This window comes from Felis catus, chromosome E3, assembly GCF_018350175.1.
Source record: "Felis catus isolate Fca126 chromosome E3, F.catus_Fca126_mat1.0, whole genome shotgun sequence".
Taxonomy (NCBI): Eukaryota; Metazoa; Chordata; class Mammalia; order Carnivora; family Felidae; genus Felis; species Felis catus.
In genome coordinates this window covers 17,932,254-17,952,779 of record NC_058383.1, presented here as the reverse complement: position 1 = coordinate 17,952,779, position 20,526 = coordinate 17,932,254, and the positions used below count along the sequence as shown (strand labels likewise).

Genomic DNA, 20,526 nt, shown 5'->3' with positions numbered 1-20,526 from the left:
CGAAGCCCAAACTCACAGAGCAGGCTTTCTGTCTAGTCTCTAGTCCCTGGTCATTCTATGCTTGGCGTTTTTTTTTTCTTGAAACACCCTCCCCTCCACCATGAAGGGGAGGTAGAGGACTTTCCTATTCTTCAGCTTTCCCAGACAGCTGTCTCCCTTTCAACTCTGCCACTACCCCACAGGCATACATACACTTGACTGTGAACTCCACAATGGGAGTTGAGGGATTGTGCTTGCCAAAATGCACCCATGAAGCACAGCCCGGTGCCTGGCACAGTGTAAGTGCTCAATAATTTTACTGGGTTTAAATCTGGAGGGGTGCCTGGCTGGCTCAGTTGGTAGAGCATGCGACTCTTGATCTCTGGGTTAAATTTGAGCCCAACATCGGGTGTAGAGATTACTTAAAAATAAAAAATATGTATATTTAAAAAAATAAGTAAAACCATAAAAAATTAATTTCAAAATAAGGAATGTTTCAAAAGTAAATAAATAAATCTGGACCCACCCACTCAGGGGTACAGGGGCCTGGTTCATCTCTCCCCCAGTACTGTCCCTCAGGTTGGGTCCTCTCTGAACTCTGGCACATTCCAGCCCGCTTTTGGGAAAGAGAACATCCCTTTCTACCCAGGTCCCAGTGAGACATGCATCCCAAGACCCACTCCCTCCTCCCTCCCTGGGCTCCAGCTGCTGCTTGGCCCTCCAAGAAAGGAGAGGCCCTCAGCTGGGCTATTTTGGTATCTGGGGTGGGCACCGAAAGGGCTAAGGTTACCTTGGAATGTTGAGGGCTCCCTGGGGCAGGACTATATAACCCCAGAGGGACTGCCCCAGGCTGACTCTGCTCCTTTCCAGCCAGAGCCACTGCCTTGCCCCCAGGAGACCGAAGACATGGTGAGTGAGAATCCCCCAGACCCCTCAGACCTCAGGGCAGCTTCACTTTTGAAAAGAACATAGCCGATTCCCAGTCCAGTAAGAGAAAAAAAGATGAATCCTCCCTTTCTTGGCATTACTAATGGGGATCGTACAGAATGACGGCTTAAAGGACCCAACCAAGGATAATCTGCCCAGACTCTCCACTCACAGACCTGTCCCTCTCAAAGCATCCTCTGCACCTTTCTGCACTCCCTCTTCCCCAAACCCTCTGGGACCAGCCAGGCAAGAAGTCCAACTCCCATTTTATAAATGAGGAAGTAGAGGTTCAGACAGGGTGAATGAGTAGATTAGGTCACACAACAAGTCTGGGACTCAGAGGAGACAGGCTCAGGGCACAGAGAAGGGGACTTGTTGAGAAGTCCCACTTGTTGGGTAGGATGAAGGACAGGAATTTAGGGATACAGATTTAAGCAAGTCCCCTCAGCAGAGGTCATAAGGGAGGGGAAGCCTAGAGCCAGAACAGTTGCTTTAGAAAAATGACCCAAAGAACCCTGAATCTAATCCACTGCCTCCAGAGAGGAGTAGGGATTGGCCCATAGACCCCTTTGCCCATCCCTCACCCCGCAGGCACCCAAGAAGGCCAGGAGAAGGGCGGCAGCAGAGGGCGGAAGCTCCAATGTCTTCTCCATGTTCGACCAGACTCAGATCCAAGAGTTCAAGGAGGTGAGAGGAGAAGGGAGACTGAAGGCTGACCAAAGGCACCCCCTGCTGTTCCTCCCCCCTCATACCCCTCCCTGGAATGTGCACCTGTTTGGGGGGGGGAGGGGAAGGGTTTAGAATTCCTTGCTCCCCTCCCTGCTTGGCATGTAAGAAGACAGCTGGCTGGGGGCCAGAATCTGATCTGCCTGGGATAGGGATGCTGAAGCCCGGCCATAAGGGACCTAACCCCTCCCTGCCCCTACCTTGCGCAGGCCTTCACGGTAATCGACCAGAACCGTGATGGCATTATCGACAAGGAAGATCTGCGGGACACCTTCGCAGCCATGGGTGAGCCCCTTATCCCACCCATAAAGACTCAAGACTGAGGAAGTACTGGGAATATGGAAGCCTTGGGTTTCAGCCCTGCTAGCCCCACCTTGGGCCTCAGCCTGCCCAGGCAAAAAGTGGGTGGGATGATCTGAAATTATGGGAAGGATCAACCCTTGGCCCCAGGACCCCACTCCAGCTCCCCCCACCCTGCTCCAGGGCGCCTCAATGTGAAGAATGAGGAGCTAGATGCCATGATGAAGGAAGCCAGTGGTCCCATCAACTTCACCGTCTTCCTGACCATGTTTGGAGAGAAGCTTAAAGGTGAATGAAGTGTCTTGGATCTAAGCCCCCAACCACTCCTCCCCAGACCTTTCAAGGACAGACCGTTCAGGGACCCTTCCGCTTCACATGCCCTCTGACCCTGCAGGTGCTGATCCTGAGGACGTGATCACTGGAGCCTTCAAGGTCCTGGATCATGAGGGGAAGGGCACCATCAAGAAGCAGTTGTAAGTGACCCTCTCCAGCTGCTCACACACAGAAAGCCTCCTTAAATTCTTACCAAGGGTTAGGTATAAGGGAGGGAATAAGGGAAAAATTAGAACTGTGGAAATGGGCAATAGGAGTACATTTTGATAGCACATTCGGGAGGGGAAGAGCAAAAGCAGGGAGGCCAGACTGGGAGACCAGTGAGGGATCTACAGTGACTTCGGTTTTGAAGATGATACCAGGAATGACAACAAAGGATGAGGTGGGAGGGAGTGGAAAGGAACCACGAAGCCCAGTCTCAACTCCCCATATGTCACCTCTCTCCAGCCTGGAGGAGCTGCTTACCACGCAGTGCGACCGCTTCTCCCCGGAAGAGGTGAGTTGGGGAGGGGCCCGGGAGACGCAGAGGGAGGGGTGAGGGGAGCGTACGCAACCGGTAGAAGACGCCCCTGAATCTTTCCCCAGATCAGGAACATGTGGGCAGCGTTCCCCCCCGACGTGGGAGGCAATGTAGACTACAAGAACATCTGCTACGTCATCACGCATGGCGACGCCAAGGACCAGGAGTAGGGGACCCTCTTAGGCCTCTGCTGGCCAATGCCTCCTGCCAGTCCGACCCCCCACCCCGACTCCTAATAAAACTCAACTGGTCTTTGTTTCTTAGCTGCGGCGCCTTCGGTGCATTTGTGGGAGAGGGGCTCAGGTGGGATGCCCGGCTGAAACACTGCCTGGTACCAAGACAGCTCCCAACAAATGAATGAGTAAAGAGTGGCCCGGAGGCCTGGGTGGGGCGGTTTCACCCGCTACTTATTCCCGCTGGGAAAGCGAAGACGCGAGTGGCTTCGGGGAAACTTTTTATTGAAGTCACAACTTGGGGGAAGAGGGGCGGAGATGGGAGTCAGGGGGCGGGGTGGGAAGCGCGGGGCGGGGCGGGGAGGGGCGGGGCCAAAGTCGGAGCTACAAACTCTGGCATTGCGGGAACCTGTTAGCCCGAGAACCCAGCGCCGGGGCGGACTTCTCAGTTTGGGGCTCTGGGATTAAGCGCCCGGCAGCCAGAGGCTCGGGGATTGGACAAAAGACGGACTGAAGGCGGAGCCGAGGTAAAGCAGGGCCGGGGCGGGGGCCTCAGAGTGCGTCCGACTGCTCGCCCTGAGTCTGGCTCTGCTGCATCTGGGCCTGCATCTTCTCCAGCATCTCCTGCATGCGGCGCAGCTGCGCGGGGCAAGATTGCAGGCGGTGGGACCGGGCGAGGCCAGAAAGGGACTTCGCAGAGGACTTGGATTCTTGGTCGGGGAGGGGGGGTGGGAAGCGAGGTACTTGCTCACCTCTTCATCTTTCTCGCGGATCAACTTCTCGGTCTCGGCCAGAGGCAGCATGGGCAGCGGGATCTCTGTAGCGCTCTGGCGGGAAAGCTTACTAGAGGGCGGGGTGGGGGGGGGGGGAGGACAGGGAATCAAGGACGGGACCCTTGGTTGTGGGTCACAGCCGCGAGGCAGGGCGTGGGGCGAGGTTGGGGTCTAGGAGGCGGGGCCTTGTCCTTCCAATGCCGTCAGCAAAGTGGGTGGGGAAAGATTCTGGGGGATCGGTCTGGATGGTGAAGGCGGGGTCCGGGGTAGTGAGGGCCGGGCCTTGGGAGCATCTAGGACTGAGCTCGAGCTCTCACCTGCGGCTGGCTCGATCACGCGCCCCAGGCCGGGCCAGGCTTTGTAGGCAGCTGGCCCGGTAGCCCTCATAGAGAATATCGTGGGTCACCTCCTTCAGGTCCTGTAGGTGTGTCTGCACCAGCATCCGTCGCAGGTTCAGGAAATCGCAGTGATGTGGGTTCTCCACTGAGGGGCGGACCGGCGAGCGTCAGGGAGCTTCTTGGCCGGGTCAAGTCTGCCCGGAGTCCTGCCCCCACTCTAGGTGAGGGTCTGCAGTCCAAGGACCCCTCTTGATTCTTAAGACCCCCGGGACCGGAGATCGTCCCAACTTCATATGTTGGGTGCTGTTAACTCAGCGGCGTTCTGGGCTCCCTGTTGGCCTCAGAACGCGTGCCCCACCTTACTCACCCTCCACAGTACCCCAGGAGTAGCGGCGTCCCCTCACTGGACGGGTCCCACCGTCCCTCACTACCTCGCAGGAACCGACAACTGCGAAAGGGATGCTTTCCTGGAGGGCAGAAGTCAGGGAATCACCGTTGGCCCCTCCTCGCCAGAAACCTCCTTGTCAGCTTCCACCAACACCTCCTCCTCCCCTGCTTCTCTGCCCCTTCCTCCTTTTGCCTCTGCACCTTCATCTCTGCATCCTGCCTCTTGAAGTCTTCGTCCTCATCAGAGTCACAATCGGGAAACTGGTAGATGTTGATCTCCTCCTCCTTCAACTGGTCCCGGATCTGGGAACAGACACAGAGAGAAACACAGAGGCTGTGAGCAGCAGACATTGCCTGGTGGGAGACAATGAGATACAGGTCCCAGGTGGTCAGAGACAGAGAGAAAGACATGAAAGAGATGGTGAGAGGTGGACATATAGGATACCCCAAACCAAAATCTCAAAGGGGTGCCTGGCTGGCTCAGTCCGTGGAGCATGTGACTCTTGATCTCGGGGATTGTGAGTTTCAGCCCCATGTTGAGTGTAGAGATTACTTAAGTCATTGGAGTGGGGGTCATTATCCTGGGGCTGGAGGGCTATCAAGAGTGATCATATCTTTGCTGCCACTCTCAGGCCTTAGCAAAGCATCCAGCCCAGGGGTTCCATTCTGAGCCTCCAGAGACACAGCTCCTTCAGTCAGCTTACTCCCCATCTTCCTCAGGAATTTTCTCCCACAGACTAGCCTGACACATCATGCTTCCAAAAGGCTAGCCCAAGATCAACGAAGTCAAAGCTGAGTTCAGGTTTGATGGCGACTTTTGGTTTCATGTAGGGCCAAAGGTCAGAGGTCACCAGACCTACCCTCTGCTTGAGGGCCTGGGTTTCCTTAGGCATCAGGGCATCTGCTTTGGCAATGACTGGGATGATGTTGACCTTTTCGTGCACTGCCCGGAGAAAGGCCACATCTAGGGGACGGAGCCTGCACCGAGGGATTTGGTCAGGGTTCAGTCTTAAGCCACTGAGACCCTCCCCCACCCCTCCCCAAACACCCCAGCCCCCAGGGTATCCCCCCAGACCCTCGGCCAAAGGGTGAGATGAAGTAGAGGCAGCAGTGGACACGGGAGTCCTGAATGTTCTTCCGGTTCAGGCCACTCTCATCCCTAAGATACTGCTCAAATTGCTCCTCAATAAAGCGCACTACAGGCAGCCAGCTAGGGTATGGGAGGAGAGAGTACAGTCAGAGATGAGGGGCCACAGCATAGGGAAGGGGCCAAGGCTAGCCAGGAGTTGGGGGGGGGCAGGGGGACTTGTTTCTTTGGCTCCAACTAAAGACATCAGAGGAGACTGGCAGGGTGTCAGGAAACACTGGGCACTTTGGCTGCATGGACACCAGAAACAGACCCCACCTTTTGGGGAGAGCAGGGGCAGAGCAGACCAGCCCTGTAACTGATCCCTTAGTCTTCATAGAGTAGCCATACCAGGAAGCTTAGCCCCCGCTCCTTCCCCTGCTCCTCACCAGTCTGAGCAATCCACTGAGTCCCCAAAGCCAGGTGTGTCCACCAGGGTCAGCTTCACCTTTATACCCCCCTCCTCGATCTCCACACCCCGGCGCTCAATGGTCAGTGTTTGTGTCAAGCGAGCTGTGAGGACAGAGAGAGGACAGGGAGGACAGGGAGCTGGGTAGGGGCCTGAGACAGGACTGATCTCCGTTCTCAGAATCACAGTTGCCCCCAGCCATCTTTCAGTTTCTCAAGAAAGCAGCGAGCTGCCTGAGTCCCCCAGAAAGTCATGGGAGACCCAGATGAAAAGAAAGAGAGTGCAGCCTGGGGATGGGAGAGACAGAGAACCTGGAGAGGACGGGAGGATCTTACCACTGGCCTCTGGCAGGTGCCGGTCCTCATAGAGATTGGTGAGAAACAGGCTGTTGATGAGGGTGGATTTTCCCAGGCCTGACTCCCCTGTAGACAGGACAGGTCCTCCTGGTCAGGTGAGGAGACAGCCAGAGTGGCTTGAGGACCCCCTCCCCCCACCGGTCCCCTATACAAAACCCATCAGACCTGCCACCATGAGTGTGAAGTCAAAGCCTTTCTTGACGGACTTGCGGTGCAGCTGGTTGGGGAGGGCAGCGAAACCCACATACTCCTTGTCCTGTTGGTGGGGGGTAGACAGTATGAGGCTGCTGGGGGCAGCAGGAAGGGCCCTCCGGTATAACCTGACCTCAGGAGCGAGAAGTCAGCCTGCTGTGGGTTGGCCTGGATCTGGCTACTCTGGGGGCTGGGGGCTGAAGGCAGAGATGCCTGTATTCCTGGGCATAAGGACTCACCATGGTCCTGCTAGCTGTCGCTGCACCTGCTGTCTCTCTCCACTTCCTCTGGTGAGGCAGGAAGTTGAGTGTGGCAAAAAAAAAAAAAAGGGGGGGGCGGGCAATGTAGGAAGCTGAGATGCTCAAACTGGGCCGGAGAGGTGGGGAAAGCCAAGACCAAGAATACCTGGAGTTCTCACTTACGGGATCCCTTTGGCAACCCCCCCCCCCCCACCATGGGAAGCTTCAACCCCTCGGTTCTCTACACACCTTTTTCCCAAGCCCCCACTGTAGCCCCATCACCCTGGTGGGAGGTGGGTGTAGGCAGAGAGGAAGGAAGGAAGTTAGTATCTCTAGTAAGTGAGATGAAGGCTTTGACTGGGATGGTTAAAATTTTTTAAAGTTCCCACGGTCTACGTGGACCAAAAGTCATAACAAGATTAGAGGTGGGAGGGGCCGTCAATTTTCCTTACCAGCTCAACTGATTCTTAAAAGGACTTCAAGTCTTTGGACACCCCTGGCAGAGATACCGTACTTTAGAATCCTGGCCAAGGCACTCACCTGCTCTAGCCCCTTCAGGGGCTTCCCAGTGGCCTCAGAATTAAGTCTGAGTTCTGGCCTGGTAGTCAGAGCCTTCCACATCTGGACTCATCACCCCTTCTCTCACTTGCCCTTGGAGAGTGCCCACATCCTTTGTTCTGCCCACATTGAGTTTTTTCTTCTGGTATTCTTGATCTTTCAAGGGTTTGATTCAAAGATCTTCCTCTAAGAAATCTTGCGCAACTACCCCAGGCAGAGTCATTTTCCCTCCTCCAGACCCTAACACCTTTCACAAGCCTCTCCAATGCTCTCATTTGTTTATCTGGCTATCTTTTCTACTGGCTGAGCTTTCTGAGGGCAGGGACCATGTTCTCTTCATTTCTATGTCTTCGGTGTCTTGCACAGGGCCTGGCACAGAGAAGGTGCCAATAAATAATATACTCGATGAATGAGTGCGTAAAATAACAAGTGAATGAAGTTGGTCAGGGCCAAAGGCTGGGAGGCTGCAGAACATATAAAAGGAGCCTTGCTTTGGAGGCAGAAAGAACTCTGCAAACCTCAGTTCTATCACTTACTACGTGACCTGGGCAAGTCATTTGACTTCTCTAAACTCCATTTTCCTCATGGTAAAATGAAATACATGCATTTCCACTTAGTTATCAGGACTCAAGCAGTGTCAGATGACATGTGCTTTGGAATCAATCAGCTACATACACAAACCCTGGCGTTAGACTTTACGAACTGAGTGACCTCTCTGAGCCTTTACAGATGATCTCCTTCCTATGGCCTATTGGGCCCTGCTTGATCTGGATCCTGTCTACTGCTCCAACCTCATTTTCTTTTCCCATTCCTTGTGGTTCTATTTATTATTTCCCTATTAACCCCTGTTGCGAACTCAACTGTGTCCCCCCGACCCCAAAATCATGTGATGGAGCCCTAACCCGCAATGTGATTGTATTTGGAGATAGGGCCTTTAAGAAGGTAATTGAGGTTAAATGAAGTCATAAGGGACTTCAATCCAGTAACAGGTCTGGGGTCCTTATAAGAAAAGACACCTGTGATCTCTGCGCAGGCCCAGAGGAGGGGCCATGTGACCATGTGAGGACACAGAAGGTGGCTCTCTGCGACCCAAGGAAACCAGAAATCAACCTCGCCAGAAACCAACTCTGCTAGCACCTTGATGTTGGACTTCCGGTCTCCAGAACTATGTGAAAGTTGATGTCTTTTGTTTAAGATTCCTAGTCCGTGGTATTCTGTTATGGCAGCTGAAGCAGACTAAGGTAGCCTCATAGCTCACTCCTATCCCTCGCCCTAAGGCAACCACCCTAATGTGCTTTGTGTGTAATTTTTTGCTTTGTATACATTTTGAAAAATGTGTAGTATGCGGTGCATGTTGACGCAAACGGTTATATATCTATGAATATGTATTTGTTAACTTTTTCATTCATCACTATTTTAAAAAAATTTTTTTACTTTTTTTTTTAACATTTATTTATTTTTGAGACAGAGAGAGACAGAGCATGAACAGGGGAGGGTCAGAGAGAGAGGGAGACACAGAATCCGAAACAGGCTCCAGGCTCTGAGCTGTCAGCACAGAGCCCGGGGCTTGAACTCACGGACCGTGAGATCATGACCTGAGCTGAAGTCAGACGCTTAACTGACCGAGCCACCCAGGCGTCCCAAGACAGAGTAAAAATTTTTAAAGTTTTGTTTTCATAATCCCTACATCCAACATGGGGCTCGAACCCATGACCCCAAGATCAAGACTCGCACGCTCTTCTGACTGAGCCAGCCAGGCACCCCCATTCAGTGTTATTTTTTAAGATTCATCCATGTTGCCATATGTCTATCTTACCCTTCACACTCATTTCTATTACTGTCCCCTTCATGTAACCTTGGAGAAAACCTCTCTGAGCTTTACTTTCTTTATCTATCAGATAGGATTGGAATCTCCTGCCACACAAAACTCCAATGTTGTGCGAGAGTCCTAGGATTATGGAGACATCGTGATTAAGAAATGTGTGATCGTGGCCATCTGACTTTAACTTCTCTGTGACTTAGTTTCTTTATCTGTTAAACGTTAATAATTCTACCTCTTAGGGTCACAGTGGGGATTCTATGGCCTAATCCACATTAAGCTCTTAGTTGAGTACCCAGCATATGAGATGAGCTCACGCAGAATGCTAGTTATTGCTAGCATTACTCCAGCCGAGGGGTGTGACATGTCATCATCTCAAATCTCCTTGCTGAGGATCCGGACAGTGAATCAGTCAGGGTTTCGGCCCGCTGGGGAGACAGAGACAGCCACAAGTGTGTCACAGAGCACTGGTGCTAAAAATGTAGTGTAACAAGAAGATAAACAGAGTACTTTGAGAAGCCAAGGGAAGGGCTAATTATACCCCTCCTCATGCCACCACAGCTCTTCCTCCAGCATTTGTTATCTCGCCGAGCAGCCCTAAAGTCTTAATTAAAACTCTGAGCTCCTCCCCGATGCTCTCCACAAGTGCAGTTGACCCTTGAACAACACGGGTTTAAACTGTGCAGGGCCATCTATATGCAGATTTTTTTCTTTTTTTTTTTTTTTTTTTTTAGTGTTTATTCATCCTTGAGAGAGAGAGAGAGAACACAAGCAGCCGAGGGGCAGAGAGAGGAGACAGAATCCCAAGCAGGCTCCAGGCTCTGAGCTATCAGCACAGAGCCCCATGTGGGGCTCGAACCCATGAAGCATGAGATCATGACGCTAGCCAACGTCAGACGCCCAACTGACTGAGCCACTTAGGTGCCCCTATGAAGATTTTTTTTTCAATAAATACAGTACAGTACTATAAAGGTATTTTCTCTTATGATTTTCTTTTTTCTTTTTTTTATTTTGAAGAGAGAAAGAGAGCATGTGGGGGTGAGGGAGGGGGCAGAGGGAAAGAGAGAGAATCCCAAGCAGACTCTATGCCCAGTGTGGAGTGTGATGGGGGGCTTGATCTCACGACCTTGGGATCATGACCTGAGCCAATATCGAGTCAGAAGCTCAACCGACTGAGCCACCCAGAAGCCCCTCTTAAACTTTTCTTAATAATATTTTCTTTTCTCCAACTTACTTTATTGTAAAAACACAGTATATATACACAATATGGGTTAACTGTTTATCTTGTTGAGGCTTCTGGTCAACAGTATTTCATTAGTAGTTAAGTTTTGGAGAAGTCAAAAGTTGTACGTGCATTTTCAAACTGTGCAGAAGGTTGGCGTCCCTAATCCCTGCATTGTTCAAGGGTCAGTTGAATATCCACTTGGTTTCCAGAACCTTCCTATCAGAAATAATTGGCCTCCTTCTCTTTACACCTTCCACCCCCTTGCATCTGCCCTGGGTTCAAACTGATCAGGTCTTCCCTAAGTTATTGAAGAGCCTTTAAGAAAATAACATGTATATTCATTTATTTGCTGTATAATCAACACATTCTTACAGAAAAAATAGAAAATGCAAATGGAATAGAAATGTGTGCATCTAGGGGCACCTGAGTGGCTCAGTTGGTTAAGCATCCAACTTTGGCTCAGGTTATGATCTCACAGTTTTTGAGTTGCAGCCCCGCGTTGGGCTCTGTGCTGACAGCTCAGAGCCTGAAGCCTGCTTCGGATTCTGTGTCCCCCTCTCTCTACTGCTCATTTGCTCTCTCTCAAAAGTAAACATTTAAAAACAATTTTTAAAAAGATATATACATCCAGTATCACTACCATGGTATAACCCTATTTTGATGTTTATCCTTCTAGATTCTCTCCTAGCTCTATAAATGTGAATAAACATATTTACAAAACTAGGATCATACTATAACTTTGTTTGGAATCCTGTTTTTGTCACTTCATATGTTTTGTACACTGTTCTCTAGTGAATACACATCTATATATTATTTTTTGACATGTTTATTTATTTATTTATTTATTTATTTATTTATTTATTTATTTAAAAAAATTTTTTTAACATTTATTTATTTTTGACACAGAGAGAGACAGAGCATGAACGGGGGAGGGGCAGAGAGAGAGGGAGACACAGAATCAGAAGCAGGCTCCAGGCTCTGAGCCATCAGCCCAGAGCCCAACAGCGAGGCTCGAACTCACGGACCGCGAGACTGTGACCTGAGCTGAAGTCGGACGCTCAACCGACTGAGCCACCCAGGTGCCCCTGTTCATTTATTTTTAGGAAAATGACATTTAACAATTTGATAAGAGTGCTTTTTAAAAGTTGTTATTTTAATTCCACTCAGTTAACACACAGTGCTATATTAGTTTCAGGTGTACATTATAATGATTCAACAGTTCTACACATCACCCAGTGCTCATCACGACAGGTGCACTCCTTCATCCCCATCACCTATTTAGTCAATCTCTCCACCCTCCTCCCCTCTGGTAATCCCATCAATTTGTTCTCCATAATTAAGAGTCTGTTTCTTGGTTTGTCTCTTCCCCCTCCCACCCCAGCTTTGTTCATTTGTTTCCTAAATTCCACATGTGAGTCAAATCATATGGTGTTTATCTTTTTCTGATTGACTTACTTCATTTAGCATCATATTCTAGCTCCATTCATGTCATTGTAAGTGGCAAGATTTCATTCTTTTTTATACCTGAATAACATTCCATTGCATATACATATCACATCTTTATCCATTCATCAGTTGGCGGACATTTGGGCTCTTTCCATAGTTTGGCTATTGTTGATAATGCTGCTATAAACACTGGGGTGCATATATCACTTTGAATTAGTGTTTTTTTAATTCTTTGAGTAAATACCCAGTAGTGCGATTGCTGCATCATAGGATAGTTCTATTTTTAACTTTTTTTTTTTTAATTTTTTTTTTCAACGTTTATTTTTGGGACAGAGAGAGACAGAGCATGAATGGGGGAGGGGCAGAGAGAGAGGGAGACACAGAATCGGAAACAGGCTCCAGGCTCCGAGCCATCAGCCCAGAGCCTGACGCGGGGCTCGAACTCACGGACCGCGAGATCGTGACCTGGCTGAAGTCGGACGCTTAACCGACTGCGCCACCCAGGCGCCCTATTTTTAACTTTTTGAGGAAACTCCATTTTTCTGTTTCCCACAGTGGCTGCACCAGTTTGGATTCCCACCAACAGTGCACAGGAACTCCTTTTTCCCTATATCTTAGCCTACACCTGTTGTTTCTTGTGTTGTTGATTTTAAACTTTTTTTTTTAAGTTTATTTTTGAGAGAGAGAGAGTGAGCAGGGGAGAGGCAGAAGAAAAGGGAGAGAATCCTAAGCAGGCTCCACACTGTCAGTGCGGAGCCCGATGCAGGGCTCAAACTCACGAACTTCGAGATCATTACCTGAGCCGAAATCAAGAGTCAGATGCTTAACCGACTGAGCCACCCAGGTGCCTCTGATTTTAGACATTGACAGGTGTGAGGTGAAATCTCTTTGTAGTTTTGATTTGCATTTCCCTGATGATCAGTGGTGTTGAACATCTTTTCATGTGTCTATTCATAGATATTTGGCATTTAGATTGATTCCCATTCTTCCCAGTGATAAACAATGCTGAAATGGGTTGGGCCTGTTTGTGGTGCCATCATTGTGTACTTGTCCCATTTCCTTAGGGGAAGGGGAATTACTGAATCAAAGGAAGTCACGTATCTAAGGCATTTGTGCATATTAACAAATTGTCCTGCAGAAAAGGCTCTCGGTTTATCTAGTATAGAGATGACATGAATTACTAGTGACATAATATTCATTTACATGCTTATTATTCAAACAAATGTGTCCAGTCATTCATGTTATAAGATTTGGGGCCTGTTCAGAGAAAGGAAGATCCTGCCTTGACATTCCTATGGGCAATATATGGTGGGCAGTTTTCTCATTTAATTATCTAGATTCGTTCTTTTTCATCTTGCCATCAAACCTGCATAGCTACCTAAGGCCCCACCTGGCGACCCTAGAAGGGCTTCTGTATCTTTAGACCGGAGTTCAGGTTCGGACTTAGTGACTCCAGGCTTTCTCTTCTTAAAGTCAAAGCTAGCTCCAAGAGTGAGTATGGTGTGTGGGCTGGCCGCCTTTCAGGGGAGGGTTCCTCCGAGAGGGGCTAGCTCTTTGCCATTTGGTACCCTCTTACCTCTGTTTGCCGGTACAAGTGCCTGACACATGGGGGACCCCCAGGAAATGTTTGTGGAGCAAATGAATAAACATACCACTCTAGCTTCCACTGCTTTCCTATTATGTAAACTCATGACATCGTGACACATTAAAACAGAACTATTCTCTATTTTCCTCTTTGAGGGTAGGTCTTAGCCATCTTTGGATCTCAAGCTTCTAGCACATAGTAGGTTTTCGATTAGTGTGTAGGCAACTGTTAATGTGGGGGCACATCTCTCTTCATTCAGCCCCCACCTCAGCCAGCTCTGGACTTTGTCGAAATCTTAGTTCTGTCAGGATTAGCTCAAAAATGCCACCTTCTTTCTTGGTTACTCTAGCCAAAAGAGTAAAAGCTGGTATTTTTTGGCTCAGTGTTTTATACATATTACACATATTAATCCTCAACCATTCAAATTCGGTATTATCATCTCCATTTTACAGTTTAGGAAACAGAACTAATTTCCGCAGTGTCAAGCAGTAGTTAAGTGACAAGGTCAGGAATCAGACTGCATAAATGGCCTTAAAGACAGAGTCCACAGCCACTAAACTCTACAGAAGGTATCTCTCTGCACTACATTCCTATTATATTTTGTTCGTCAGATTGGTATAGATCTGTCTCATTGTCGCCACATCTCCATATTCTACTGGATCAAGAGCTCCCTGGAGAGTTTCTTTGTAAGTCCAGGGAGTAGACAGTGTCTAGATATTGGTTCGTGATGCTTAAGTATGTACTGATTGATTTGTGGTCCTAGTTTCTGTGTCTAATACCCATGAATAGGAAGCATCCAGAACCATGCAGACTCACTCCCAATTTAGAATTCTTCCTGCTCTCGCACAGTATCTTGAACTGGTCCATGTAACTCACACCCTTACAATTCTTTTTCATGGTTTGTGTACTTGCCCCTTAAAACTGGTAGCATCCAAGGATGTATCTTACATGTTTCACCTCCTTATCCCAAACTCTTGGCTTAGCACTGAGGTGCTAATAAATTGTGAATTGATATACAAACCTCTGTCACCCCTCACTTATCAGATAATAAACACTTCCAAGCACTCCCCCCTTCCCCAAAGGCAAGCTTGCTGAGTACAGATACTGGGGATCACGCCCCAGGGTCCACTGGAACGGCCCACCAAGCTGGGAACGATAGTTTAATGTTTTAGCCTCTCCCTGGGTGTGGCCTTTGTAGGGTTGTCGACCTGTCCCTAGTCTCCCTGTGGCCTATTTCTTTGTGTCTCTATCTCTTTGTCTCTGCCAGTTTCTCTGTCTTTTGTTTCTCTGCCTCTGGGCCTGTTTTCTCTGCAGATTCCCTTCCTTTTCTTATAGCTCTTCCGACTGTGCTCCAATGATTTCATCTATCTCTTATGTTTCTACATCTCTTTGTCTCTGGAGGCCAATCTTTTGCTCCTGTATTTTTGGTTCGCCGCTCTCTCGGTCTCTCTCGGCTTTTGCGTTCTGACTGGGGGTTCTTAGGTTACGACTTTGTGTCTGGCTCAGGGTCTCCGCCCCGGCCTGATTTCAAAGGCTGACTCTCCCCAGCATTTCCCAGGCGTCTGCCTCTAGCCTCTAGCTGCTGCTCAGGCTTCGGTCTCCCCCAGCCCAGCCCCCATCCCCACCCCACCCCCGGCCCCAGGCCTCTCGGACCCGCCGCGCTTTGTTTCCTGTGTCTCGGCGCCCCGCCCCCGCCCCGTCTGGGGTCTCCGCCGCCCTTTGTTTGCCTGGGTCTCTCCCCCACCCCTTTCCCTGGGTCAGTCTTCGATCTCTCTTTGTCTCTCCGGGCCAGGGTGGCTGGCGCAGTCGGCCAGCCCCGGGGGTCGGCGCAGGTGGCCCGACACAGCGACAATTAGGAAGAGTCTTCGGCCCTCATCACCCGGCTCCGGCCCAGGAGGTACACGGTTAATACCACCGAGTTCGGGCAACTGTCCTCGGCTTAGAGTAGCCCTCTCCGCGGCACGCGGCCTTCCGCCGGCCACCGAGCGCCGGCAGACGCGGGCGGCCTCCACAGGCTTGCAGCTCCTCCCAGTTCCTAGAGCGGCTTGGTGCGGCCTGGCGCTTCCGCTTCCCGTCCCCGCCCCCGGCGGCCGCCCCCGGGAAGCCTGGGTCCGAGCCCCCTCCCCATTTGGCGCGGAGCCCGCATACCCCGGCCGCCGGCGGCTCCGGCAGCGAAACCCCGCCAAGGAGCTCGTGAGGGCGCCGGTGTGGCACAGCCGGAGCCGGCTGGGAGGAGAAGGGGGCGCTGCGGGCCGGAAGGAGCAGCAGGTGCAGGGACGGCCGGCGGCGCGGGCGGGGGTCACCGGGAGCCGCACCCCGCACCTCGGACCCGGCCGCTGCCCGGTGCCCGCGCTGGCCGGCAGAGGGCAGCGACAGGGTGCCGCGGGCCGCACATGGCTGTGTGACCGTGGGATTGTGTCTGTCCCCTTGCTCAGGGCGGCGTGCGGGCGATGGAGCGCGCGGTGGAGCCCTGGGGCCCGGATCTCCAGGGCGCAGAGGAGAGGGAGCAGCTGAGAGGCGCCCGCACAGGTGAGGGCCGGGGCAGTATCCCGCCACGGGCAGGTAAAGGCTGGGTGGGGACTCCGGTGCCGGGCTGTGTCTGGCCGAAGCCCAGAAAAATCGGACGTGAACCGTGCTTCCAGGGGGAGGGGGAGGGGAGCAAAAACCGAGGGAGGGAGCCAACGTTTCTGAGCACCTACTGTGCGTCAGGCCGTGAAGGGGCATCATCGCAAGGACTCTCCCCACTCCTGGAGACTCATCAGCAGCCTCACAGCCTCTGCCCTACTTCAGGCCTCGTTCTGTCTCGTCTTGACAATTGCAAAAACCTCCCCACAGCCCTTTTCTCTTCAGTGATGCACTCAGCAACCACATTGATCCAAGTCCAGATGTAATCCTGTTTGCCTTCTCAAAAACCTTCCCTAGTTCCCTTCTGCCTGCTAATTAAAAGCCTTAATGTAGTGTTCGATCTAGGCCTTACATGCCTAATCTAGTCCCAACATCCCTTTCCAGCTTTATCTTCCATTCCTCTCCATGGTTTACTCTTTTCTGTGCTGTGAAAGCTTCGCCCTATCTCCTTATTTCCTCTTTCTCTTGTGACCGCAGTTTTTCTGAGCCCACAATTATAATTATTTGTGCTTGATCTTACCTCTCCTAAGCATTTTGAGGGACAGGTGTGGGTCTGGGTCCTCTCAGGTATATGCAAGATAATTGAAGTAATACATTACACAATGGGCTAATATAAGAAGATATAATAGAAATAGTAAATAGTAGGTGTTCTATATAGAGACAGTATAATGTAGTGGTTAACACAGGCCTGGAAATCAGACAGACCCGAGTGAGAAACATGGCTTTAATACTTCCTAACCCCATCGCTGCCTGGCCTTTTGGCCAAGTGTAGTATCTGTTCTTACCAGCGTGATGCTTTATAACCTTAAGCAAGTGGCTTAAGTTCTTGGAATCTCCATGTCTGTAAAATGGGAGTAGTAGTAGCATTGTATCATAGGATTGTTTGCAAGGATTCAGTGATGGGTAGTTCAGTGACCGGCACGTATTAAGGGCACGTTGACAGGAAGTTACCATTGTTGATGAGAGGCAGCAATACTAAGTATTTCAGAAGTTCAGAGGAGAGAGGGAGAGACATCCTTGTGACTACAGATCGCCAAGGAAGCCTTCCTGGGGAAGGTGCCATCAAAGATAGGAGCTGAGCCAAAGGGCAGGGTCTACTACTCCCTTTTGTCTCCCCAGGTTTAGGGAGTGAGAATGTGGAGATTGCTCAGCCGGATGAGTTTGAACATCCCCCCCAGGAGGATGACTTGGGGTTCAAGGAAGAGGAAGATCCGGCTCCAGGTCATGAAGTAGGAAATGCCTCTCTCAAACCTGAAGGCATCCAGACCTGGGATGACTTGTGGGTCCAGAGAGAGGGACCGGGAAAACCTCAGGCTCGGGACAGAGGTCCCCGGCTCCTGGGAGAGCCACGCTGGGGCCAGGCTAGCGATCGGGCTGCCGTGTGTGGTGAGTGTGGCAAGAGCTTTCGGCAGATGTCAGATCTGGTGAAACACCAGCGGACCCACACAGGGGAGAAACCCTACAAGTGTGGGGTCTGCGGCAAGGGCTTTGGGGATAGCTCTGCCCGTATCAAACACCAGCGAACTCATAGTGGTGAAAAGCCCTACAGAGCCCGACCACCAGCCCAGGGTCCCCCAAAGATTCCTCGGTCCAGGATCCCGGCTGGTGAGCGCCCCACTATCTGCGGTGAATGTGGCAAGAGCTTCCGGCAGAGTTCTGACCTGGTGAAACACCAGCGGACACACACGGGTGAGAAGCCCTACAAATGTGGCATCTGCGGCAAGGGCTTTGGTGACAGTTCTGCTCGTATAAAGCACCAGCGGACACACCGGGGGGAGCAGCCACCCCGGCCCGTGGTGCCCAGACGGCAGCCTTCTCGAGCAGCCACAGCAGCCCCACAGGGACCCAAGGCCCAGGACAAGCCATATATCTGCACCGATTGTGGCAAAAGATTTGTGCTCAGCTGCAGCCTTCTGAGCCACCAGCGCAGTCACCTGGGGCCCAAACCTTTTGGCTGTGATGTGTGTGGAAAGGAGTTTGCCCGGGGCTCAGACCTGGTGAAGCACCTGCGGGTGCACACGGGAGAGAAGCCCTACCTGTGCCCTGAGTGTGGCAAGGGCTTTGCCGACAGCTCTGCCCGGGTCAAACACCTCCGCACCCACAGTGGGGAGAGGCCTCACGCCTGTCCGGAATGTGACCGCACCTTCAGCCTCAGCTCCACCCTCCTCCGCCACCGCCTCACTCACATGGAGCCCCAGGACTTCAGCTTCCCAGGCTACCCTTTGGCCCCCCTGATCCCCAGCCCACCCCCCAGCTCAAGCCCACCCCCACCTCCTCTTGGCACAAGCCCCCCACTGACACCTCGAAGCCCTTCACACTCAGGTGATGGGCCTTTTGGCCTGCCTGGCTTGGAGCCAGAGCCCGGGGGCCCACAGGCTGGGGAGCCACCCCCACCACTGGCAGGTGACAAGCCCCACAAGTGCCCTGAGTGTGGCAAGGGCTTCCGCCGAAGCTCGGACCTGGTGAAACACCATCGTGTGCACACAGGGGAGAAACCCTACCTCTGCCCTGAATGCGGCAAGGGTTTTGCTGACAGCTCGGCCCGAGTCAAGCACCTCCGCACCCACCGAGGTGAACGGGCTCGGCCACCACCACCATCCACTCTCCTGAGGCCACATAACCCCCCTGGCCCAGCACCCATGGCCCCTCGACCCCGAGTCCGAGCCCAGCCCTCTGGACCCAGCCAGCCCCATGTGTGTGGCTTCTGTGGGAAGGAGTTTCCCCGGAGCTCAGATCTGGTCAAACATAGGCGAACACACACTGGGGAGAAGCCATATAAGTGTGCAGAGTGTGGCAAAGGTTTTGGTGACAGTTCTGCCCGAATCAAGCACCAGCGTGGGCACTTGGTCCTGAGGCCCTTTGGGACAGGGGATGGTCGGGCAAGGCCCCTCAAAGAGGAGCCGCCAACAGGACTGGAATGATGGGGTCCAGGGAAGGTGGAGGCCCAGGAGACCAAAGGGAGGGTATCGGCTGCTTAAGCAGAGAAGAAAGGGCCGGGGAGGTGGTGGGAGGGAGAAGAAGGGGAAGAAATGGGAGAAAGGAGTGAATAGATAGAAATAGAGATTGGAGACAATGACCTTGAAGCTCAGGAAACTGTCCTGGCTGGGCTCAGTCAGGATCTTGACAGTGTGGTCTATACCCCCAGCTTCTAGAACACTGCCTTGTACTCTGAATAGTGTAGGCACTCAATAAGTACTTGTTGAATGAATAAACTGGCCTTAGCCTGAGGGCCCTTAAAGAACTCTAAATTCCTGCTGCCTCTTAACCTGTTAAGGATTGTTCCTACCCAACCTTGCCCTTAGGAGACCAGCACCCTGGCCAGCACCAAACAGGGTTTGACCTGTGTTTACAACAGAGAGACTTCAGGATTTTGGGGTGGTAGAGAGGCAGGAGCATCTTGAACCTTCTGATGGGGAGAGTGTTGCTGTGTGGACTGCAGTACGCAGGCTCAGGCCCCTGGACATGGCCTTAGCCAGGAAGGGCGCTCTTGGACAGCCCAGACCCATCTGCCCTGGAGAACCCCAACCTGCCCTGACACCTGGACACTGGCAGAATAGACCAGAGACAGCAGAAGGAGCACTCCTACACTCGATGCCAAGCCCAGGTCCTGGTGGACGTCAGCAGAGACAAACTGGCTGGGAGAAGGGCAGGACTGGAGTGAGGAGAGGCCAGGGAAGCTCCAAGGCAGGACAGCCACATTTCCATGTATCTCCTTGCCAATAAACTTTCTTGTCTGAAGCTTGGACTCTGTGCTTGTGTGTGTGCGCAGGGTGAGGGGTGGAAAAGATGTCAAAGCCCCACCACAGGTGAAGCCATGTGTAACCCTGTGAGGGTCTCTTGTCTTTGAGCCCAGCAAATAAAGAAGTTGGAATAGTCTGCCGCTATCTAGGTGTGACATCTAGTCGAAAAAACAGCCACCAGGTTTGTCAGCTGATGCTCCTGACTTCTGGCTGTCCACGGGCGCCACCTACACCACAACGTCGAGCGCGGCCCCTAAAAGGAAAAACTCGGCGCCACAGGGCTGGCTGGGGTGGGGGTGAGCGGTCCGTGAGCGCCGTTGCTATGGCGACAGGTACCCGGGGAAAGGTGGCCGTCCGTCTAGTACAGGCACAGAAGTCCCCGACACTGATGCTGGGCCTACTGGGAAACCCCACCTCCCTGAAGCCCTTTTTTATTTATCGGGAAACAGGTCGTTTGACTGCATAGTCCAAAGGGAGGGCAAAGGGGATGCCTCTTTAGTCCCTGGAAAAAAAACAACCATATATTCTCAGCGACCCATGCGTCATTAGGAGCAGGACTACAATTCCTAGCTTTTTCCGAGGAGGGCGCCAATGGGGAGGAAAAGAGGAACTGACCTGATTGGCCAGGGACAAAGAAGACGAGGGCAGTTAACCCATCTGAGAAATTAAGTACAAGACCGCTTAGCAACTTCGCGAGTTGGGCGTCTCCGCTATTCTGCGTGGGGGGAATGGTCCCCGGATACACGCTCT

At 51.9% G+C, this 20,526-nt stretch overlaps 3 protein-coding genes across 11 annotated transcripts; 2 read left to right on the top strand and 1 right to left on the bottom strand.

The window, feature by feature from the left end:
* Positions 1–738: 738 nt before the first annotated feature.
* Positions 739–3,048, top strand: MYLPF (myosin light chain, phosphorylatable, fast skeletal muscle). The gene is made up of 7 exons (XM_003998657.4): positions 739–888; positions 1,498–1,593; positions 1,842–1,917; positions 2,116–2,220; positions 2,327–2,405; positions 2,713–2,761; positions 2,851–3,048. The coding sequence occupies exons 1-7, from the start codon at positions 886–888 to the stop codon at positions 2,953–2,955; spliced, it is 513 nt and encodes a 170-aa protein (XP_003998706.1). The 5' UTR covers positions 739–885; the 3' UTR covers positions 2,956–3,048.
* SEPTIN1 (septin 1) lies at positions 2,641–8,224 on the bottom strand. 5 transcript variants are annotated; one of them, XM_045048309.1, is made up of 12 exons: positions 7,319–8,224; positions 6,779–6,826; positions 6,513–6,603; positions 6,327–6,434; positions 5,972–6,095; positions 5,532–5,666; positions 5,317–5,434; positions 4,658–4,759; positions 4,437–4,536; positions 4,049–4,214; positions 3,711–3,801; positions 2,641–3,597 (listed from the first exon to the last, which is right to left on the bottom strand). In XM_045048309.1, the coding sequence occupies exons 1-12, from the start codon at positions 7,397–7,399 to the stop codon at positions 3,511–3,513; spliced, it is 1,251 nt and encodes a 416-aa protein (XP_044904244.1). In that variant the 5' UTR covers positions 7,400–8,224; the 3' UTR covers positions 2,641–3,510. The 5 variants fall into 5 exon arrangements, with proteins under 5 accessions (XP_044904244.1, XP_023102915.2, XP_044904245.1 ...); XM_023247147.2 differs by having other exon boundaries at positions 6,327–6,413; positions 7,319–7,611; XM_045048310.1 differs by lacking the exon at positions 7,319–8,224 and adding an exon at positions 7,028–7,134.
* Positions 3,326–19,774, top strand: ZNF48 (zinc finger protein 48). 5 transcript variants are annotated; one of them, XM_045048307.1, is made up of 4 exons: positions 3,326–3,485; positions 8,370–8,577; positions 15,847–15,940; positions 17,156–19,774. In XM_045048307.1, exons 3-4 carry the CDS (start codon positions 15,862–15,864, stop codon positions 18,955–18,957), a joined length of 1,881 nt encoding a protein of 626 aa, XP_044904242.1. In that variant the 5' UTR covers positions 3,326–3,485; positions 8,370–8,577; positions 15,847–15,861; the 3' UTR covers positions 18,958–19,774. The 5 variants fall into 5 exon arrangements, with proteins under 5 accessions (XP_044904242.1, XP_006942213.1, XP_044904243.1 ...); XM_006942151.4 differs by lacking the exon at positions 8,370–8,577; XM_045048308.1 differs by lacking the exons at positions 3,326–3,485; positions 8,370–8,577 and adding an exon at positions 11,441–11,459.
* Positions 19,775–20,526: the final 752 nt, after the last annotated feature.

Coding starts and splice junctions, on each gene's coding strand:
- MYLPF (XM_003998657.4), top strand. Junction 1,918..2,115: donor GGACACCTTCGCAGCCATGG/GTGAGCCCCTTA, acceptor ACCCTGCTCCAG/GGCGCCTCAATGTGAAGAAT. Junction 2,406..2,712: donor GGCACCATCAAGAAGCAGTT/GTAAGTGACCCT, acceptor ACCTCTCTCCAG/CCTGGAGGAGCTGCTTACCA.
- SEPTIN1 (XM_045048309.1), bottom strand. CDS start 7,399: ATGTGGAAGGCTCTGACTACCAGGCCAGAACTCAGACTTAATTCTGAG. Junction 6,827..7,318: donor CCCTGAAGGGGCTAGAGCAG/GTGAGTGCCTTG, acceptor CTGCCTCACCAG/AGGAAGTGGAGAGAGACAGC. Junction 3,802..4,048: donor CGTGATCGAGCCAGCCGCAG/GTGAGAGCTCGA, acceptor CCCGCCCTCTAG/TAAGCTTTCCCGCCAGAGCG.
- ZNF48 (XM_006942151.4), top strand. CDS start 15,862: ATGGAGCGCGCGGTGGAGCCCTGGGGCCCGGATCTCCAGGGCGCAGAG. Junction 15,941..17,155: donor GCTGAGAGGCGCCCGCACAG/GTGAGGGCCGGG, acceptor TTGTCTCCCCAG/GTTTAGGGAGTGAGAATGTG.